We start from the raw sequence: 13738 nt of genomic DNA, 5'->3' as shown, positions 1-13738 counted from the left end.
ATTGCAATGCAAAATTAAAAGTATTCAATTTATATTTTTACTGACTAAATATTTACAAATGAAAAAGAAACGTACGTGAATTTACTTCATATTACATTTTGTTCTAACGAGTTGGGTATAACGTAAACAAAATTGACTTAAACAGCTTGGAACAATAATTTAAACCGATAATCGATTCCATCTACTAAGAACATGTAATCGATTCAAAAATTACGTTAAAAAATGATTCAGTACAACTCTAACTAACGACATCTCTTTCTAAAAAAATTGTCTCTTTCTTTTTCTTTGCCGGCCGTGTGGTTGTGGTTGCTCGAACAAATCAGGCTAATCTATATAAAATGGCTTTCGGAGACGTTAAAACCGCCCAGGGTCTCAATGACCTGAACAAATATTTGGCTGAGAGGAGTTACGTATCCGGGTATGTGTTTACAATATTGAGCTATCTTCCTAACCTATAAAAGTCTACCACGTCAACCCCTGGCCTTACGACCTTGATTATTTTCTACTATCAAATGAACAGCTGTTATGTACTATCCACCTATTACATTGTAAAACTGCCGACAAAATGCTTCCAAAGTAATATTGTCGCCTAGTATTGATTGAGTGTTCACATTCCATAGGTGGGTGCCTTCTCAAGCTGATGTTCAGGTGTTCGAGCAGGTCGGCAAGGCGCCGGCCGGCAGCGTGCCGCACGCGCTGCGCTGGTACAACCACATCGCGTCGTACACGCCCGCCGAGCGCAAGGCCTGGGCGGCCGGCGTCAGCCCGCTGACCGCCGGCGGCAAGCCCACCGCCGCGCCCGCCAAGGTTGAGGATGATGATGATGATGTCGACCTGTTCGGATCTGGAGATGAGGAAGAGGTAACTCAATTTATCCATTATTTTACATATTAAGATAAGATTGCCAAATTAAAAGAGAAAGTCTACTAAGAATCCATCTTGAATACATTTATTTAAGTCTCATGATTTTGATGTCAAAAAAGCTATAAAGAAACATTTTTTCAATTCATTATGTACATAATTACATATTGAACAACTAAGTTAAGTTTCATAAATTATAAATATTAATATATTATATTGTTTTAGGATGCGGAAGCTGCCCGCATCAGGGAAGAGCGTCTTAAGGCGTATTCAGAGAAGAAATCCAAGAAACCAGCCCTCATCGCCAAGTCATCTATCCTCCTTGATGTCAAACCCTGGGATGACGAGACAGACATGAAGGAATTAGAGAAGCAAGTCCGCACTATAGAGATGGACGGTCTCCTGTGGGGTGCCTCCAAACTTGTCCCTGTAGGCTACGGTATCCACAAGCTGCAGATCATGTGTGTCATTGAAGACGACAAGGTCTCCGTCGATCTTCTCACTGAGAAAATCCAAGAATTTGAAGATTTCGTCCAGTCTGTTGACATTGCTGCCTTCAACAAGATCTAAATGAAATGTCTAAGCCAGTAAATTATTTCTAAGTTATGTTTTGAATTAAAATCACATTTTTCTAACATTCATAGTTTTATTTTAACCAGATGTTAAGTAACTACATACAAAAGCTATGTACTTAAGTTGTATTGTAACCAAGTAATTATTCAGTCAAAAGAACAATATGTAAAAGCCTGTTACACGTCTACATCTTAGTTCTATAAAACACACAGAAACGGTCCTATGTAAAACTATTCCTAATGATAAAAAATTATCACATTGATCTCTCAAAATAGCTCAACACTCCAATGAGACATGTGGTGCTGGAAATTACTTAGGGCCTTTAAATTCCTTGTCAAAACATTTGCTCCCTGTATGACTTACTGTCTGACTAGTTGTTTTGACAGAATGCCTATTACTCATTGCACTTGAACACTTTGTGGGGTTGGAATTGGAACATTGTCACCGACATTAGCCTGTAAGAACATGCTTGGAATATCATTGCCAAAGTATATCTTATTGTTAATAGCAAGTGCTTCATATCTCTTCAATTCCAAGTACTCTTTGGTTAGTAGTTGCTTATTGGCCTCTGCTTGTTTCTTGAGATTGTAGAACTCGGCCTCCGCTTTGGTCTGCTGCTTGGCTTTGTGGATGCTGTCCTCGATGAGTTCTATTTTCTGTAGAGATTCTTTTTCCATGATTTTCTGTTCGTACTGGATCTTGGCCACCTGCGCCTCTTTCTCGGCCTCGATGACCGCCTTGCGCCGAGCCGTCTCTGCTTCTTTTTCTACAACCTATAACAAGAGATTTTAGAAGTGTTATAAGATGTTATATTACTTGCTTTATTTACGCCGTCTAAGGGCTGAATTAGACGGCGCGCGAACTCGCATGCGATTTTAGTTACATTGCGGACCATTGAGGTTACAACAATTCAGCCGACCGATCGAACGACGCAATGTAGTGAAAGTCGCATGCGAGTTCTCGCACCGTCTAAATGAGCCCTAAATCGGCCCTATCTCTGTTAAGTCGCGCGCCGGCCAATTAGTCACAATGCAAATAACACTGCTATCTCGCGCGATTAACGATTGTGGACTTAACAGGCAGTCATATAGTACGACGTACTGGTTCAAATCTTGTAAACCAATGACAATTTAATACCTTCTGATGTTGGGCTGCAATTAGGAGCTTCGACTTCTCGGCCTCCATGAGCTCGTAGTTCTTGCGGATGGCCTCGGGGATCTTTGGTTTGGTGACGCGCACTGCCTGCACGCGTAGCCCTGGGGCCATCTCATTCAGGTCTTTTTGGAGAGCCTGTATAAAAAAGCACAGTTTAAGCCCAAATAGTTTCTTATGATCTTCGAAGTTTATAATCGAGTGATATTACCTACTTAAATTTACCGTTACAAATATTTCAAAATATCAATATCTCACAGGAACTTTTTATCTAATCATGATGCTCTATTTATAAGGCAAAAGCTCATATTTGTGATGTACTTACTGTCCTGAGGTTCTCGTCGATCTGGTCAAAAAGGTCGATGTAGACCTCGTGCAGGCTGTGTGCGCTGCAGAACTGGTTCAGCTCATGGTGCACCTTGTTGAAGATGAGTGTTTTGTCGTAGTCTGCGGTGAAGTTGCGCACTACGTCCAGAACTGTGACAATAAAACAAAATTCGTTCATCATCAATCTTTCAACCCATCCAGTTTGGTCTCATTAAAAAGGTTTTGATGAGAGAGGAAGTATTATGTATTTATAAATACTTATGAGAATACGTTCCTATACCTGTATTTGGTTCCAGCATGTTGACAACCTCAATCCTTTCGAAGTAGATCATCACGCCCCCACTGGTTCCACAGGGGACATTTTTCACCTCATCAGTCTGCAGAGTTGTCTAAAACAAACATTTTCACTCCTTTCAAACTTAGGATTTTACAATGAACACACTAATGGTTGACTGGTGGATAGTGCTCAGTGGCGGCGCGTCCATAAAAGCCGATTTCCACCGGCTTGCCTGTTTTTGGACGTTTGAGCAGAGTTGTAAAGGAAATATGTTAGCCAAATTAGCTCCGGTTTGCCTATGGATATGTTTGACGCGCTGCCACTGATAGTGCTAAAATGTAGTTATTATAGTTTTGTAACACATTACGAGTTGGAATTTATTTGAAGTGCAACTAAATTAAAATTTAGTTTATGATTTCATTATGTTGTTTCTCTTCAATTAAACTATTGATTGAAGATATTGACTAAGTACACAAGTTGCAATGATGGGATAAAATGATCAACATTTTCTTGTTTACCTTTGTACACATATTATTTACACAACTACCTACATAAGTAAATGAATACAGTTACCTGTATGGCTTTGTATGATGTGAGTAGGGGAACCATCATGTGGAACCCCGGCTGACTTGTCACTGGCAACAGAGCGCCCCCCTGGAAAATACATTGTAATTAAGAAATTTACAATAGATTAAAAAATATCATGAAGGTTAATTCTATATTTTAATTGAGTGATACTAATATAGGGCCTGCCACCATCAGACTCTAGTCTGATTACTGTTATGAGATAGAATAGATAAATTACTAATAAAAGACAATCAAAAGAAAAATTAAGTAATTACACATCTACTTTTCTTATAATACAACTGTTAGAAGGTCAATATCAGTTGAATGAGTTCATCAAACTGTTAATAGATTTAACAAATCTGTTAAAATGATTTTGAAAGTACAAGATTAGGTTTCAGATTCAGCAAAATTGTATACTATAGACTTACCCGGTAATAGACTCCGACATGGCCCTCCTCGACCTTGTGCAGCGAGAAATGCACAGTGACTCCGACCGCCAGGATCACGAGCGCCAACACCGACGTCTGATCAGCCATCCTCACACCAAAATCACTAATCCACTACTATAGCACAGTATAATAAAGAGTACTAGCGTGTGTACTATAGTGTCTCACGAACTACTATTCTGATGCTTAGTTATATTATTGCCGGATAATATTAGACATTATATGGAGCGACTAACGAGGAAAAGCCGAGCATTTAATTACAATAGTGAATTAATTTAACTAAATCGCTAGCGCACGTTCGAATGAACGTTCGATGTTCGGCGGAACTAAATTGAGTATTTTATTTTATGAGACTCGCAGGTTACGAAAGGGTAATTAACTAATTACTGATTAAATCATATTACAGAGGATGCCAATTTTTATTTTTATACGCCGGGAAAAGCAGGCGAAAATTTGACAGTTCCTTCATTTGACAAGAGACAGATAAGGAAACTGAAGATTGCGTTTAGTTATACTCAAAGTAAGTTTAAGCCGTATCCAGACGAGCTGGGCAAATCGACCGATTTGATCAGGAAAATAATTGGTGCCAATCTCATCTAGCGTCCACACGTACACAATTTAATCACCAATTTGCATTCCATAGATAGTAACTTCGAAAATTACCATTTTTGTGTCCGCACCTGCTGATTTGATCGGGAAATTAAATTGGGTTTTGCGTCCGCACGGCCTGATTCGATCGGACAATTTCATCAGATTGGCGAAAAATTGTATCGTCTGGACCCCACTTTACTTAAAATAGGTTTACGGGGTTTACCTCCTTTTGCAATAAATATTTTTAGGTAATTCCCCTCAATTTAATTTTCCATTCTTGTGAGAGCTGAATTCTGATTGAGCGGCTAATATTATTTAAACTGTTTGCCGTATGTGTGTGTATGAGTTTTCGGATAATTCTTATATATTTTGATAAACAATGCACCGAATGCTTAAGTTCTGACTATCTCTATCTAATTCTATATCTATATGATGATGATAGATCTTCCAATGTGTTTTTTTTGTTACCTTTTTAGGAACACGAGGAGGAGGTCAAATAAAACAAGATTTAGAAAAGGTCTTATAAAAGTATAATTGTATTTGTATAAATTTGCATTATAATGGTACCTAATACTAAAGTGTAATATTAACTACAGGAAATGTATATTTTCTTAGAGATTCTGGAATAAGTTTGACTAATAGTATATACTTGCACTCGATGCATGGTACGTACTTAGAGCAAGCACACTTTTACACCATTGTTTACACGAATATATAACCTGCACAAGTTTTCAACTTGCATAAGCTATTCGGCTTTATGCGCCGTAGCAACCCTTGTACAACGATCAGAAAGCATACGACATATTCAACCGAATGACTCTTTTACGGTTATGGAAACGGAAACATCTACAGAACATTCTTTAGAACACTTCACATGCTACTGAACAGTCGGACATGTCTGTGTCGCTTGTCCGTTCTGAGCCGCCGAGACGTAAGTCTTGCCATCAGCATGGATGCCGTCCAGCACGGTGCCCATGGTAGTCTTCAGAGCCCTGTATTCTTCTAACGCCTTCGCGCACAGCTCGCCCTCGGGCGAGTTGCCTGGCTCTATGAAAAGCATTTGAAGTGATCTCTTTAAGTATTTTTCCGCGCTGACTAGTTCATCCTGAAAATTAAATCTGTTAAATTCCGAGAAACCTATTTCTTTCAGACTTAAAACCTACCTATGTAACTTTCTGCCGACGTGGTATTGTGACGGTTAGAAATACAAATAAATACTATTCTGAGAGCTAAATATATAAGACAATTAATAAGTTTTTGTTTAGTTACCAAATATGCGGATCCCGTTATTTCTCGAGAGTCTAACTCCTTTTTAGCCAGTTGCACCATCGCGGCGTGAATCTCGTATAGGGCGATGGCTGAAAAGTATTAAAATAACATTATTTACATGTTACATGTAACTTTGTATGAGCAACATGTAGCTGACATCATGATGACAATGATGATCCCACGAAGGGATATAATACCAGGAGCCCAATACATTCATAGAACTAACCTTTGGCCCTGCTGATCCCCGGAGTAAGCACTTCCAGCACAGCTAATATCTCCCTGCACAAATGCAACTGCCTCCTTAGTAACCGTTTGGTGGGTCTCGGTTCGCGCGTGATGACGTCACGCAGCACTCCGGCTAGCCTCTGCTTCGCGTCCAGGAGGAGGTAGTGGTTCGGGGCCAGGACTAGGGAAACGTTCTTGATGTATTCTTCTAAGTCTTTCTCGTCCTTTTTGTCTGTGAAGTAAAACATACTTTTTAAGACGCTGTTGCTTTGGCAATAGAGCCTACAGCTCCGTAGCACCGACCGCACCGCTGGTCATAGCTGAGAAAATTTGATTAAAATATATAAACATTTCTGTTGATTGTTCGCGGCTTGGACTTCGATGATGTTGGCGGCTCGGACTCCCATACATTGCCTCGGATATAATGGGTTGTTTAATATTCTAGATGTTCCTGCAATTAACCATTTCTCTGACTTCTTTAACCTCCTTCCAGAACGAAGGGGGTTTTCTGTTTAAAAATGGACTCATTCGAATGTCGAAAAACGTGTGATTTGAATTTACAATCAGGTATTTAAAAAAAAAACATAAAAAGTGAGATCCTGACTCATATTTGGATTATCAACCGTGCTTTCTCTAGGTTATGATTTTTAGAGGCTTGTCACTATACTAACGTCCAATTTATCCGAGCAACATTGGACCTTATGCGCCATAGACGAAGCTTCAAATTTCTTGTCACACCCATTACCCCGTTACAACTCAAAGTGTCTCCCGAACTGGACATGTAGCCGCGACACTCGGAACATATAGCTGAGCCCATGAAGGTGCCGACCTCGATGGCATCGCATTTGAAGTATTCCCCGTTTAGTAAGTGATTTAAGGATACTCACTAATAACATCTAGTTTGTCCGAGCAACACTGAACCTTGTGCGCCATGACCGAAGCTTCAAATTTCTTGTCACACCCGTTACAAATCCAAGCGTCCCCTGTACTGGACACGTATCCGCGACACTCGGGACAGATGGCCGAGCTCATGAAGGTGCCGAGCTCGGTGGCATCGCATTTCTCATATTTCCTGTTTAGTAGGTAAGTTATTTAAGGATACTCACTAATAACGTCCAATTTATCCGAGAAACATTGAACCTTGTGCGCCATGACCGAAGCTTCAAATTTCTTGTCACACCCGTTACAACTCCAAGTGTCCCCTGTACTGGACACGTATCCGCGACACTCGGGACAGATGGCCGAGCTCATGAAGGTGCCGAGCTCGGTGGCATCGCATTTAAAGTATTTCCCGTTTAGTAAGTGATTTAAGGATACTCACTAATAACGTCCAATTTATCCGAGCAACATTGAACCTTGTGCGCCATGACCGAAGCTTAAAATTTCTTGTCACACCCGTTACAACTCCAAGCGTCCCCAGTACTGGACACGTATCCGCGACACTCGGGACAGATGGCCGAGCTCATGAAGGTGCCGAGCTCGGTGGCATCGCATTTAAAGTATTTCCCGTTTAGTAAGTGATTTAAGGATACTCACTAATAACGTCCAATTTATCCGAGCAACATTGAAACTTGTGCGCCATGACCGAAGCTTCAAATTTCTTGTCACACCCGTTACAACTCCAAGTGTCCCCTGTACTGGACACGTATCCGCGACACTCGGTACAGATGGCCGAGCTCATGAAGGTGCCGAGCTCGGTGGCATCGCATTTAAAGTATTTCCCGTTTAGTAAGTGATTTAAGGATACTCACTAATAACGTCCAATTTATCCGAGCAACATTGAACCTTGTGCGCCATGACCGAAGCTTCAAATTTCTTGTCACACCCGTTACAACTCCAAGCGTCCCCTGTACTGGACACGTATCCGCGACACTCGGGACAGATGGCCGAGCTCATGAAGGTGCCGAGCTCGGTGGCATCGCATTTAAAGTGTTTCCCGTTTAGTAAGTGATTTAAGGATACTCACTAATAATGTCCAATTTATCCGAGCAACATTGAACCTTGTGCGCCATGACCGAAGCTTCAAATTTCTTGTCACACCCGTTACAACTCCAAGTGTCCCCTGAACTGGACACGTATCCGCGACACTCGGGACAGATGGCCGAGCTCATGAAGGTGCCGAGCTCGGTGGCATCGCATTTAAAGTGTTTCCCGTTTAGTAAGTGATTTAAGGATACTCACTAATAACATCTAGTTTATCCGAGCAACATTGAACCTTGTGCGCCATGACCGAAGCTTCAAATTTCTTGTCACACCCGTTACAACTCCAAGCGTCCCCTGAACTGGACACGTATCCGCGACACTCGGGACAGATGACCGAGCTCATGAAGGTGCCGAGCTCGGTGGCGTCGCCGCAGCGCGCGCACGAGCATTTGAAGTATTTCCCGTTTAGTAAGTGCTCTTGGCGCAAAGCTGTGCCCTGGATGACAAAGACACACGATTACTACTTACAAGAAAACTTTAGTTTCAAATTGAATGCATGTGATGTGATGCTGATGATTTCTCTCCTGAGTGACTTAACCTCCTAAGGCCCAGCCATACAAACGAAACATCCAAAATTTGCCACTGAAATTTGAACCTAAATTGTAGGAAATAGAGCGAGGAAGGAAATAAAGGAAAAAGCGACTCGAACTGAATAGGTACTATAGGTATATAGGACCTTAGGAGGTTAATTGGAACTTGGTGCTCTTAAGAAGTGCAATGAAGCATTCCTACGGTAAGTGTCACTAGGCCCCCCAAGGCTTGTATAGCGTAGACAACCTCTCTAACTCAGACCCTTCACAGTTAGCAACCAATTGTCATTTAGACGTGTAAGAGCTAAAGAAAAACAAAATGTTTCTAACCGCGACTCACCTTCATAGGATCCGTGTAGTTGTAAAATATCGGCTCCCCCTTCTTGATATCGACGCTCACATGGCACACCAACAAATTATTATCATTTATAGACATATGCGTATTCCCCACGCAGTCATGCGCCAACAGAGCTGTTTTCAGATAGACTCCCCGCAGTGGCTCGCAGCCGAGCGGCGCGGGCGGGCCGCGCACGTCGAAGCTGTTGATGTCGATGGCGGCGCAGACTTGCTGCGCGAGCTCCGGGTCGTCGTCGGCTGCCAGCAGCCCGAGGGATTCGATGAACTGCAAGGATATTCAAAAGTTACAGTCTAGTTATTTAGCGATATGAACATGAAATGAGAGTGGGGTGCATGAACGCGTTAAGCGATCGTCAATCTTTTTCCATCAGTGGAAATGATAGAATCGAATTCTTACGGTGAAATGGTGAATATGCAGTGACTATAGGGTTTGCACGACGGATCCGAAATGCATGGGAATGTATGGGAAGATCGGCGAATCCGGATCCAGATCCGGATAATTTCATACATTCCGGATCCGGATTGCAAACCCTATTAAGTGACTAGTTAACTAAATCACGATAACTAAGTGGATGGAAAGTAAGTCCGGTCAGTCTGGTCTGGTGTCATCTCAAGAAAAATCTTGATAGCGCGATTCACGAATTTGATAATGCGATCCAGGATTTCCACCTCACGGAATAGCGCCATCCAACGTGAAATTGGTAAACTAACAACAACTGTACAAGTCTGGGTCTTACAAGGAAGAGCGACATCTAGCGTGCAATTTGGTAGCACCTACAAAGGAATTCGGGATATTTACGACAAGATACAGAACAGCGCGTGGTTTTGTTTGTTTACGTCTAAACATACATAGCATAAGTAGAACATAGAAATAAGTGCAAGGTAATACTCTATTCAATCAGACCTTGACAGTATGCTGATTGTAGTTATAAACGTCGGTCCCACGACGCTGGTCCATATGCGTCTCCAGTCTTGCAAACTCCTCCCAAGCCGGAGGGTAGTCGCGCCGACGTAGTAGAGCCCTTAGTACTGCCAAGGCCCCAACGTAAGGGACTACGGCCATTGCGCTGAGACCGCGGGACTCTCGCTGCAATTTGAATAGCTCGCATTCGGTCTTGCTGTGAAATTCTGAAAACGAAAAGGCGGTTGGATTTAGAGATAAATTAAACATGTTAAAAAAGCCCGAGGACTAAATTCGTTAAATTTTCTCCATGTATTTACACCCTACTGCCCCATATTTATATCAATACATAGAGGTCCCAGAACTACCACGTCACAGTGACACCGGAGGTAGGTCAACTCAAGAGCAACCTAACCAGCCTAACATGACCGAAAAATAACATGAATTTCAACTTTATGGTATGATAAGTTTTTTGGACAGCCTGTAGATTGGTACCTAACTACTTTGGAGAAGGCAAATCTTACCTAAATATTCTAGATAGGTATTATTCCTATACCTACCCACTACGTAACCGAGTTTAAGTAGGTATTATATACCTATTATACATTCGCTGCCCATGCAGATACCTACATATAAAAGTTGATTACGAGTATAGGTGAACATATAGCAGACTTAAAATTATAAAACTCACTAGCGAGATGTTGAGGGCAGTCAGGGCAGACCGGCGCCACGCCGCAGCCCCTGCACGGCACGAAGCGGCTGACCAGCGGCAGGTGGCAGGCGAAGCAGACGAGCGGCGAGTCGCTGTGCGGCGCCAGCAGGAACGGCTATAGGCGAACAGTATAACTGACTTTAAATTGTACAACTCACTAGCGAGATGTTGAGGGCAGTCAGGGCAGACCGGCGCCACGCCGCAGCCCCTGCACGGCACGAAGCGGCTGACCAGCGGCAGGTGGCAGGCGAAGCAGACGAGCGGCGAGTCGCTGTGTGGCGCCAGCAGGAACGGCTCCTCGGAGAGAACCGTGTCGCCGGCGCGCAGGTCCATCGCCGCCACCGCGTATCTACGCTTATGCAGCCGGGTTAGCACATGATTGGCGCGACAGTATCACGCGGCGAGATAAACTAACCGTGTTTTTTTTTTAAATAAATAAATATTATAGGACATTATTACACAAATTGACTAAGCCCCACGGTAAGCTCAAGAAAGCTTGTGTTGTGGGTACTCTGACAACGATATATATAATATACAAATACTTAAATACATAGAAAACAACCATGACAGGAACAAATATCTGTGCTCATCACACAAATAAATGCCCTTACTGGGATTCGAACCCAGGACCGCGGCTTCACAGGCAGGGTCACTACCCACTAGGCCAGACCGGTCGACAAATCTTTTACTATGTTAATTAAAGAGGCTACCCGTCCCTCTTTAATTAACATAGTAAAAGACGGATAGTTTATTGCTCGCCGCGTGATACTGTCGCGCCAATCATGTGCTAGGCCTACAGGTACAAATTTATTATTTAACAGGACCTTTGTACTGTATACTTATTATAGAGATTGATCCGTAGTCTGATATTAATAACGCACACATTTATCTGCCGTGTGCGACGACTTAATTAGAAATTGCGTTAAAAATGCAGTTTGTAAGTCATACTTGTTAAAGTTGTATGACGCCACGAACACACGAACTGGCACCTTTACCCATTGCAATGTAGTGATTATATTCTGATTCACGTAAAAATTTGTAGGTAGTATACTATACATCGAGAACGAAGTAAGAGGTTGACCTATTTGTAGGTAAATATGTACAGTCAGCAATACTATTCACTTAGCACCTTTGCATACAAACTTCTATGCAGAGGGGGTACCTTTTCTCTGCAGCTGACTGTACCTACATGTTTAATTCCTGAACATTTTACTTTGCCTTCGCGAATCTTCTGGAATGTAGTGCACCGCAACCAGCGAACACGGTACACGTAAAGTAGGTAATAACATTATTTAGGTATTTTTATAGTTTCTACCATCTCGTATAATTCCTAATAAGTAACAACCATAAGAAGGTATCTGTGGAATACTTTTAATTACCTAAACGGTTTAATTTAAATATTCATCTTAGCTCCAGGTTGCAAAGCCCAAACATTAAATTCTGTATTATAGACTGTGGAGTCTATAATACTAGTAGTAGTAGTAGTAGTAACTTAAACTAAGTGTGTAACGAGTGACCCACCTGCCAAGTTTCTCACATTGACGCACTTCGAACCGCGGATTCATGCTGTCAGCCGCGAGAAGCGATTAATAACGGCGCAGCACACGGAACTGCGGCCCGAAACTAACACGCGCCGTATTTATAGGAAACTCCCTACGCGGCTAAATATAGCCACAAGACAATATCCCATACCTACCTGTGATGTTCTTCCCAACGCCAAACTGGGTTACGAGTATGTATAAGCTAAACCTGCGACTTCGCAGAGTTATTAAGAATCGACGGGTCAAATTAGACTAGAAACGCAACAAGTGCAAACGTTTCTTTACGTGAATAAATGCAGATGATGTATTCGTGTAACTGTCATGTTCACTTACAGAAGACATCGCTTTAGGAAGACCTGCAGTTTGAGGATTCGCTGAAGCTTTGGATTCCTCCAAAAACGGTGCCGTCATATGACGGCCGTCATATAGCGGCCGCAAAAGACGGCCGTCTTTACGGTGGCGACATGTGGAAAGTACCACGGCGTCATAACACACCGTCATCCACCAAGGCCAAAGCGGCAAATTTGAAAAATCTATAACACGAGAATTGAACGAGAGATTGAAGAGAACGAATGACACGAGATTTGAATAAATGATTCCGTACTACGATTATTTTCCTCTTCTGATGATATTTCATCCTCCAAGTAAATTATAGATGATCAAGCAAATCTTGTCAGTAGGAAAAGGCGCGAAATTCAAATTTTCTATGGGACGTTATCCCATCGCGCCTACATTTTTCAAATTTGCCGCTTTGACCTTGGTGGATGACGGTGTGTTATGACGCCGTGGTACTTTCCACATGTCGCCACCGTAAAGACGGCCGTCTTTTGCTGCCGCTATATGACGGCCGTCATATGACGGCACCGTTTTCGGAGGAATCCAAAGCTTTACCGTGCGTATCTGTGGACATCCTTGGCGGTGAAAGAGGGATTAATAATTGGGCTTAATCGTAGGTCAGGCTTACACTCGCGTGGCGATGGTGTATAAATAGTATGCGCTAGTAGTAGTAATAGTTTTGTAAATTAATAACAAAAAGTTTACACTAATTGCAAACATCCTTTTTGGAGAACTGTTAAAAATGTAGTCTACGTTTGGTCTACGTGTCGAAGGTGAAGTAACGCTTGTGTGAGTTTGTCATTTTAGCTCTGTGATAAACAGATGAACGTCACCGCATTATTTGTTTTGTAATGAGGTCGTCGACTTATTTTCAGACGGTTGAATGCACCCGAATTGCTTGCAGGTAAGATGCCGCTTGTTATACGATATTTTTACATTTTAATTTCATTATCTTTACAGTCATCTCATAGCTGGTGGTGCCAGCTTTGGCAATCGAACAGCGGCTCTAGCGGCTGGCCGCCATAGCGGCCAGCCGCTATATCAACCGCGTCGGGCGGCTGGCCGCTCAAACGGACCGCCTAAGCGGCCA

The 13738-nt window shown here is 42.4% G+C and overlaps 4 protein-coding genes across 4 annotated transcripts in view; 2 read left to right on the top strand and 2 right to left on the bottom strand.

Annotated features, from left to right (window-relative positions):
• Window positions 1-13738, top strand: part of LOC134654030 (COP9 signalosome complex subunit 4) — a 176516-nt gene that overhangs the window by 132738 nt on the left and 30040 nt on the right. The gene's annotated exons all lie outside the window — the stretch shown is intronic.
• Window positions 264-1498, top strand: LOC134653969 (elongation factor 1-beta'). Its single transcript, XM_063509337.1, has 3 exons — window positions 264-418; window positions 621-861; window positions 1087-1498. Exons 1-3 carry the CDS (start codon window positions 339-341, stop codon window positions 1429-1431), a joined length of 666 nt encoding a protein of 221 aa, XP_063365407.1. The 5' UTR covers window positions 264-338; the 3' UTR covers window positions 1432-1498.
• LOC134653968 (erlin-2-like) lies at window positions 1610-4326 on the bottom strand. The gene is made up of 6 exons (XM_063509336.1): window positions 4186-4326; window positions 3764-3844; window positions 3194-3302; window positions 2912-3063; window positions 2572-2724; window positions 1610-2207 (listed from the first exon to the last, which is right to left on the bottom strand). Exons 1-6 carry the CDS (start codon window positions 4291-4293, stop codon window positions 1833-1835), a joined length of 978 nt encoding a protein of 325 aa, XP_063365406.1. The 5' UTR covers window positions 4294-4326; the 3' UTR covers window positions 1610-1832.
• On the bottom strand, window positions 5672-12459 carry LOC134653967 (uncharacterized). The gene is made up of 8 exons (XM_063509335.1): window positions 12293-12459; window positions 10930-11120; window positions 10063-10286; window positions 9142-9423; window positions 8470-8707; window positions 6290-6520; window positions 6064-6152; window positions 5672-5899 (listed from the first exon to the last, which is right to left on the bottom strand). Exons 1-8 carry the CDS (start codon window positions 12334-12336, stop codon window positions 5672-5674), a joined length of 1527 nt encoding a protein of 508 aa, XP_063365405.1. The 5' UTR covers window positions 12337-12459.

This window comes from Cydia amplana, chromosome 14 (genome assembly GCF_948474715.1).
Source record: "Cydia amplana chromosome 14, ilCydAmpl1.1, whole genome shotgun sequence".
Lineage (NCBI taxonomy): Eukaryota > Metazoa > Arthropoda > Insecta > Lepidoptera > Tortricidae > Cydia > Cydia amplana.
This window is presented reverse-complemented; position numbering and strand designations above follow the sequence as displayed.

Coding starts and splice junctions, on each gene's coding strand:
- LOC134653967 (XM_063509335.1), bottom strand. CDS start 12,336: ATGAATCCGCGGTTCGAAGTGCGTCAATGTGAGAAACTTGGCAG. Junction 8,708..9,141: donor ACTACACGGATCCTATGAAG/GTGAGTCGCGGT, acceptor TTTGTCATCCAG/GGCACAGCTTTGCGCCAAGA. Junction 5,900..6,063: donor TAACGGGATCCGCATATTTG/GTAACTAAACAA, acceptor TTTAATTTTCAG/GATGAACTAGTCAGCGCGGA.
- LOC134653968 (XM_063509336.1), bottom strand. CDS start 4,293: ATGGCTGATCAGACGTCGGTGTTGGCGCTCGTGATCCTGGCGGTCGGA. Junction 3,845..4,185: donor ATGTCGGAGTCTATTACCGG/GTAAGTCTATAG, acceptor TGTATTTTCCAG/GGGGGCGCTCTGTTGCCAGT. Junction 3,064..3,193: donor CATGCTGGAACCAAATACAG/GTATAGGAACGT, acceptor TTATTGTCACAG/TTCTGGACGTAGTGCGCAAC.
- LOC134653969 (XM_063509337.1), top strand. CDS start 339: ATGGCTTTCGGAGACGTTAAAACCGCCCAGGGTCTCAATGACCTGAAC. Junction 419..620: donor GAGAGGAGTTACGTATCCGG/GTATGTGTTTAC, acceptor CACATTCCATAG/GTGGGTGCCTTCTCAAGCTG. Junction 862..1,086: donor GATCTGGAGATGAGGAAGAG/GTAACTCAATTT, acceptor ATATTGTTTTAG/GATGCGGAAGCTGCCCGCAT.